At 40.1% G+C, this 8094-nt stretch overlaps 1 protein-coding gene across 1 annotated transcript; it reads right to left on the minus strand.

The window, feature by feature from the left end:
- Window positions 1-21: 21 nt before the first annotated feature.
- LOC127002660 (transmembrane protein 138-like) lies at window positions 22-4912 on the minus strand. Its single transcript, XM_050868709.1, has 5 exons — window positions 4713-4912; window positions 3428-3573; window positions 3136-3208; window positions 2492-2666; window positions 22-2024 (listed from the first exon to the last, which is right to left on the minus strand). The coding sequence occupies exons 2-5, from the start codon at window positions 3562-3564 to the stop codon at window positions 1933-1935; spliced, it is 477 nt and encodes a 158-aa protein (XP_050724666.1). The 5' UTR covers window positions 3565-3573; window positions 4713-4912; the 3' UTR covers window positions 22-1932.
- Window positions 4913-8094: the final 3182 nt, after the last annotated feature.

Below are 8094 nucleotides of genomic sequence, written 5' to 3' on the forward strand. Positions count from 1 at the left end.
CAAGATGTAATATACATATACTGTACAGGATTTCAAAATACTATCTTTGGTTCTGATATGTCTCTTCTTTTATATCTGATATTCCCCATAGCTGCTCTATTGGCACTATTAGTATATCAGCAGTAGCAAATAATAGATGTAGCTGCAGTAGTAACGGTGGTGGTGGTTATACAGTACGAGAGGAATGGTGTATGCTAATATGGAGTGTGCAGACAGGTACCTACATATATTCTTTGTACTATGTGAGATTCTTTTTAGGCCATATCACCATTTACATAACAGGTCATATCACATAATCTAGATGAAGGCAGATAATAAGGGGTAGTTAGTAGATTCTGTGAGTGAAGATGCAAAGAACTAAGGTGAGGATATGTACGTGGGAAAAAGGACTATGAAGTGACTTAAAGCAATATGTCACAAAAAGAAATGGTGATGGTGCAAGTAAAATATGAAGTGAGCGACAGCAGTAGCAGCAGAAAAGACTAGACGATGCTGACTAGAGTGAGTGAGATTTACTAAGGGCCAGTTCCACAGTCCAATACAATGGGTGTGTAAGCTCACAAACCAAAGACAACCTAAAACTTGTATAGAGTTTGGTATTCACATGGATCACAAATTCAAGGATACTTTATGGAATATCTGGAGTCTGGTGCTTAGTAGAATGCCTGACAAACATGGATAGTATACTTTGGGTTGGATGCTTATGACGACGCTTTGTTGGACTATAAATGGCCCTTAGTGACTAGAATACCCTCTTTATGATGAGAATGAAAATAAGACTCCTCCATGCCAGCCCAGGAACCACCAATAAGATTCAGCCTTTCCCAGCATCCACCAGTCACATGCAGCCTGAGCTAAACGGACATGGCTTGCCTGTGGATTGTTTAGTGGTAATGGGCAAGGTGCTTGATTTTATAGCTATTATGAACAGAGTATAGGGGTGAGATTTGGCAGCACTGATAACCTGAATATTACTTGGGGGGTGCTTTTTTACTGTTTTAACCTGATGACTTCCTTCACCAAGAGTCATCTCAATTCTGTCCATGGCTGCTGCTGCCACTGATGATGATGGTGATGGCCGTGAGTCGAGATTCATATAGCAACCTTTTTCATCTTTGGTCCCACATGCCAGTAAATGGTTTAAGTGTAAATTTTGTGATACTATGCATGTTACACTGCATGAATAATAGTTGACAATAATATATAAGTGATGTATGATGTTACCACAGATATGATTCATATATAATAATTATAAAAGGCCAATACCATGAAAACTCTTAGGTAATGGTGTGGACGGAAAGATACAGAGGCACAACAGGAGTAATAGAGGTATTTTCCCAAAATGCCATGATTTAGAAAATTATAAAACATCCTGCAGTGATGAATATCCTATTCCAAGATATCACTGTATTTGAAAACATTAAATACTTTAAATCACAGTAATTTTCACAGTTGCCTTACATTGCTAAGCCCTCCCAGATATTTTGTGTGCTTAGGATATGTTAACTAATTAGTACACACCATTTCAAATAAGTACTCATATCAAGAGAGAGAGAGAGAGAGAGAGAGAAGATTTGAAAACTTAGCTGAGGTATAAAAATTTACTATACTGCCAAAATACTGCTTATCAACCTTCATTTTGATTACTAATTTTCATACCTTGGCTTAAATTTCCAGAGAGTAGATTATCCTGCTTCCTCGTGACAGTTTTTACTCAAGTTCTTATAGGGTTTTTCTCTAGGGGTTTAGGATCAGATTCCCTTCCTGGCATCACGCAGCGGCAGTGGTTCAAACAGCCTCACTTCAGCTCTTCACTTCTTTATGCTAAAACCCCCTAGACCACTGCCCCTCAATAAATTATCCTGCTATGAGTACTGATTGGGAGGGTGTGTCTGAATTGGCGAATACAGCCTAATACACGATCATGAATTATTAGTAGACAGCAACGGCAAGTGTGCTGTAGAAACTTTTGTCCGACAGCTGCAGTATTGTCTTCTTGTAGAGGTGGTAGTGCAAACAGCCAACTGGAAAGCAAAATGGACATGGTGAGGAAATTTTTATGATGTAGATCTCTATGAAGATTACTGGAACAAATTTTGCAGATCATAAAGCCAAACAGTGCTTAGAAATTCCAATTACGTATATTCCCTGCATATAATAAAATGTCTGAAAATAGAGTCAGCACTGTATGCCTATTCAGTAAACATACAATTGCACCTATGATCTGGTCACTGAAAATTTCCCTTGGCTTTCAAAATGTGTGTTCTTACCTGAATGTAACTTAACAGAGTTGAGTCAAACTTATAGTATCTCGTGTTTTAGAACTATCTCATCAAAATACTAAACTTCTTATGGCAATATATTCTGTTGACACATTTGACTGGAAGGTTGAATTTTCTCACATCCTCTTATAATCTTTTCTCATATAAATTTTTTGATGTGCCTTCTTGAATATGACTCTCTAGGTGTGAGTGAGTGTGTGTGTGTATACCTGTCCTCTGAACGACAAAGAGGGCGACCATGCCGTGTGTCCATATATAAACATCAGGTTTCTGCCACGCTTCCTTCAGTGACCAGGAGTGGAACCCGAGGGAGAGGCCAAGGTAGATGACGGCATTACAGATGCACCACAGGAATCTCTGCACCAGCTCACCAACAAGTCCAGCCTGTTGAGCAAGTTAGGCCATTACAACACTACATACAGAAGAACTAGAAGAAGCCAGACTTCAACAAAACTAGCCTGTCGAGCCAGTTAAGATGTTACAGGAGTTTCCTGGACCAGCTCACCAATAAGACTAGACTGTCAAACTAGGGTGTTGATGTTAGGAAAGGAGAATGTCTCAAGACCAGCCGGCATATTCACAGATCTACCACTGTTGTTAACAATATTGACACTGCTAAGTGTCTCAAGGGTCTGAAGTAAACTTAAATTCTTTATTATCATCACCTTTATGGTCTCACAGGTTGTGCTGAGTGTATTGGGTACCAGTGTTAAAAAAAGAGAGTAACACAAGCAAGATTGACTGCTCAGATTACTAGTGCAATAGTTTTGTGAAAGATAAATTTTTCAAAATGCTAACAAGTCAGATAAAGTAGGATGAAATGAATGTAGCGAATATAAAAAAAAATACCAACCTGAGAGTATGATGTGGAGAACAGAGCAAGGCAGAGAAGGATGAGAGAGAATATAAGGCACACATCTTGAATGCTAGAAAAGAAAATATCATTTAGTGAGATTTGCCCTTGAAATCATGCAACAATGCTTCTTATTAATTTTTAAAGCCCTTTATATTTACAAGGAGAGTGACCCATGAACAGAACATCGTGATGATAACACATTTTAAGAATAGCATAATGGTAATGTAATTGAGGGATACCAGAAAGAACACTTAAAGAAAAATAGGAATACATGACGTTTTACCCTTACATGTATATGAGGAGTGTAAGGAGGTGGTTGTAAGTAAAGACCTGGAAGAGGGCGTTGAGAGTGAGGTCGGCTGAGAGAAGCACCAGGGACGTGCCACTCAGCCAACGATAACGTCCAAGGCTACCCAGGGCCACCATCACTCACCGCTGGTACAAGAAAAAGAACATAAGCACCAAACACTTTAGCCACTACAAGCTGTTATATACTTAAGGTGTTAGGTTTTTACTTGCTACATATTAAAAATACATTTCCCACTATTAAGGTGTTTTAAATTGAAATGCAAGTTATTTTGTAGGTTAATAGGTAAAGATTGAATTTTAGCTTGAGAACTAGCTTTATGATTTAGTAACCAAAATCTAAAGCAGTTTGTAGGTGGAAACAAACTTCACAAATTAACAATTTCTGACAAAAAACAGTAGTAAATGTATAGTTCAGCCCTGTCACCCCATCATACCATAAAAAAAAAATACATGCCCATTAACCATAAAATGAAGGTGCATATGGATAGAAACTAACCTAACCTGATGTGTAGGAGACATTCGGGGTGGCAGCTGCAGTCAGGTTGGTTTATTAGGTTTGTTATGGATGAAGGACATGTATTTTTCACCCAATTAACCACTATTTGGAGGCATATGTGGTATTTTGAAGTGTCGGGGCTACAATTTACTTACGTTTATATCTACTAGAACAAAGTACGAACCACTGAGGTAAGTTGGGTGTACTCTATTTCATTATATAATCAGAGTAGGATAAATCACCAGTTAGCATGATTACAAAGCTGAGCCTCCACATCCACCTCTCAAGTGTACCTCATCTCCCACCTGTGTATAGAATCAGAGTAGGATAATCATCAGTTAGCATGATTACAAAGCTGAACCTCAACATCCACCTCGCAAGTGTACCTCATCTCCCACCTGTGTATATAATCAGAGTAGGATAATCATCAGTTAGCATGATTACAAAGCTGAGCCTCCACATCCACCTCGCAAGTGTACCTCATCTCCCACCTGTGTATAGAATCAGAGTAGGATAATCATCAGTTAGCACGATTACAAAGCTGAACCTCAACATCCACCTCGCAAGTGTACCTCATCTCCCACCTGTGTATATAATCAGAGTAGGATAATCACCAGTTAGCATGATTACAAAGCTGAGCCTCCACATCCACCTCGCAAGTGTACCTCATCTCCCACCTGTGTATAGAATCAGAGTAGGATAATCATCAATTAGCACGATTACAAAGCTGAACCTCAACATCCCCTCTCACGTGTACCTCATCTCCTACCTGTGTACTTCAATTCAGCTCATCTCTCCTTTCCCTCACACTCAGGTCACTTCTAGGGGTGTCGTAGAGCTATGGCTTGACGGTGATCGCCATTTATCCTTCAATCATTCCTGTGGCTGCTCGAAAGGAACAAAAATCGCCGTGGAATGCAGGGACGCCAGGATCAGCTGGGCGGCGGCAGGTGTGTTGTTGTTGTTTACCGATGACGTCACGAGGCGCGGGCAACACAGCTACCGGGTTAAGGCATTATTACTTGCTCTTTTTATATATACTTTTTAGAGTAAACAACGCAGGTCAATAAGGGGGATTGAGCATAGGTAAATATACACGAAGAAAACTACTAAAATTAACACATACGAACATATACAGGCATTTACAGACGAGTTACTCATTTATTAATTATTACTCGTTTATTATTATTATTATTTATTCATTCTTTTTATTTCATTAGATCAATCAACTAGAAAAAAAGAACCATCATTCAGTGCGCGCGCAAGTGTAGTGTTGATGTCGAGTGTCGTGTCGGAAGTGTATTTAAGTATTACTGTTTTATGAAGTCAAGGAGGCATTTCCCGGTTCTCCAGTGTACAGTAAGTTGTCTTGAGAGTATTTCATGACTATAATAAGCTCTGTGAAGGGTATGGCATTGATAAGGTAGAAGTTATTGGGTTTTGTAATGAAGGGTGTGTCGATGCAAGGGTTAGTGTCCATGTCGAGTGTCGTGTCGGAAGTGTATTTAAGTATTACTATTTTATGAAGTCAAGGAGTCAATTCCCGCTTCTCCAGTGTACAGTAAGTTGTCTTGAGTATATTTCGTGATTATAATAAGCTCTGTGAAAGGGATTGTCTTGATAGGGTAGAAGTTATTGGGTTTTATAATGAAGAGTGCGCAGATTTGTTAAACCACGTTGCATTCTCTTAATTTTTGGATTGTATGATGAACAGAAGGCTTACTTTCCTCCAGTATACATTTAAGTTGTCTTTAGAGTATTTAGTGACTATGTAAAGGTGCGTGAAGGGGATTGCAATGATAGGCTAGGAGAAAATGGCTATACTGTATTATATAGGGGCCCAGTGAAGGGTGCGCAGAAATGTCAAACCACGGTGTAGGCCTATCTATTTTACTTTTTCTGTATTGTATGATTATGGGAGGGTGTAACTTTCCTCCCATGTACAGTAAATTGTCTTGAGAGTATTTAGTGACTTTATCAAGCTGTGGGAAGGGAACTGCGTCCGTAAGTTAGGAGAAAATGGCTTGTATGTTGATGGGGGCCCAGTGAAGGGTGCGCAGGATTGTCAAACCATGTATTCATATATTTATCTTTTTCTCGATCGGTATTGCTTATTTATTAGAGGATTTAACTTTCCTTCCGTATTCAATAAGTTGTCTTGAGAGTATTTCGTCACCATATCAAGCTATATGTGAAAAGCATGGCATAGATAGATTAGTCGTTAATGGGTTTTATAATGAAGGGGGCCAGTGCAGGGTGCGCAGAATTGTCAAAGCACTTCGAAATTTCCCTGGCATTCGTATTTCCTTATTTTTCTCAGTAAGTCCTTTATGTACAGCTTCATACCTGCTGTAGGAATAAGAGAAAGGTGTTAGTTTATTATACATGCGCTAGTTTAATGTGTCAGTCAGGGATGCTCACCGTCTGTTCCATATTTTTTCTCCTTTAATAGTTGTCTGGAAACGTTTTCTTTTGTGGTGATATCAAGTTGTGTCAAGGGGGGTTAGAATATGATTGTTTACATATTATTAGGATTACGTATATATAATAACGATTATGTACGTTACTCTGTAGAAACACTTATAATAGCCTCTCTCTCTCTCTCTCTCTCTCTCTCTCTCTCTCTCTCTCTGGTTCCAATTATTATTTACCACTGATACGATTTCTAAGTAGGCTAGAGTACTTACATTAAATTTAGCAATAACAAAGAGAAGACTGACTCTCTCTCTCTCTCTCTCTCTCTCTGGTTCCAATTATTATCTACCACTGATACGATTTCTAAGTAGGCTAGAGTACTTACATTAAATTTAGCAATAGTAAAGAGAAGACTGACTCTCTCTCTCTCTCTCTCTCTCTCTCTCTCTCTCTCTCTCTCTCCAATTATTAACCTCTGATACGATTTCAATTTTAAAGTAGGCTACAGTTCATTAAATTTCCAATAATACGTATAGCCTGGAATCTCTCTCTCTCTCTCTCTCTCTCTCTCTCTCTCTCTCTCTCTCTCTCTCTCTACTTATCACTGCCATCGCTTCCCTCTCTCTCGTCCTTCCGCCCAAATTGTTCTCAAATGGAATCTTAAAATCTTTGCCGAAATCGAAGTAGAATTAACAGACGTGATTGCGTTAACTTACTCTTTCCGACGCTTTCACCCACCCACCCCGAGAGAGAGAGAGAGAGAGAGAGAGAGAGAGAGAGAGAGAGAGAGAGAGAGAGCGTCCCTAATAACTCTTCTCCCACGATGGCTAATGATGCAGAATTTTTGTTTTATCAAGATGGAAGTTTCTTATCAAACATTGTCGATGATTGATTGTGGTGAAGGAGGAAGAGGAGGAGGAGGAGGAGGAGGAGTTAGCAGAGACGAGGAAGAAGAAAAAGTAGGCAGTGAGAATTGGGATGCATAAATTTGCTGCGGTATTTTAGTTAGAGAGAGAGAGAGAGAGAGAGAGAGAGAGAGAGAGGAGGCTGGAAAGAAAACACAAGAGATGAAAGAAGAGGAGCAATTAAGGGAGGAAAAGAAGGCAAAAGAAAGGACGAAGGGAGAGAAAAGAGAAAGGCAGAGGAGAGAAAGTAAAAGAAAGGACTGAGAAAGGAAAGGAAAGAGGGAGGGAGGTAAAGGGGGAGGGAGGGAGGGAGGGAGGGAGGGAGAGAACAGTTAAGAAGGACCGTGAGACCTTGACACACATTTCGTATCCGTGCCAACCATTACCTGTCCTGGGAAGGGTGGTGGGAGGAGGGGGGGAGGGGGTCAGGAAGGAGTGGGAGAGGGGGGGGAGGAGGGAAAGGAAGGAGGAGGTAGGGAAAGGGAGGAGGAGGGACAAGGGAGGAAGCCAAAGAAAGTTATCCATTCAGAGAGAGAGAGAGAGAGAGAGAGAGAGAGAGAGAGAGAGAGAGAGAGAGAGAGAGAGAGGATGGGGGGATGAAAAATAGGAAGAAAGACCGACAGAGTAGCTTTTGGGTACAAGGATTTAAGGACGAGAGAGAGAGAGAGAGAGAGAGAGAGAGAGAGAGAGAGAGAGAGAGAGAGAGAGAGGGAAAAAGGTAGATAGAATAAGTGATTAAAGTATTTTTATAGCAGGATTTTAGGTACAGATAGGAAAAGAAAGGGAGGAGGGAGACGATAAAGAAAGAGGAAAGGAGGAAAAGAGAAGGGA

The sequence above is a fragment of the Eriocheir sinensis genome, chromosome 2 (assembly GCF_024679095.1).
Source record: "Eriocheir sinensis breed Jianghai 21 chromosome 2, ASM2467909v1, whole genome shotgun sequence".
Classification (NCBI taxonomy): Eukaryota; Metazoa; Arthropoda; class Malacostraca; order Decapoda; family Varunidae; genus Eriocheir; species Eriocheir sinensis.

What these genes read in the sequence shown, in the direction of transcription:
- LOC127002660 (XM_050868709.1), bottom strand. Translation starts at nt 3,564, where the DNA reads ATGGTGGCCCTGGGTAGCCTTGGACGTTATCGTTGGCTGAGTGGCACG. An exon ending in CTTACACTCCTCATATACAT is followed by an intron (nt 3,209 to 3,427) that starts GTAAGGGTAAAA and finishes TTTCTTTTCTAG; the next exon opens with CATTCAAGATGTGTGCCTTA. An exon ending in TCTCCACATCATACTCTCAG is followed by an intron (nt 2,667 to 3,135) that starts GTTGGTATTTTT and finishes CTTGCTCAACAG; the next exon opens with GCTGGACTTGTTGGTGAGCT.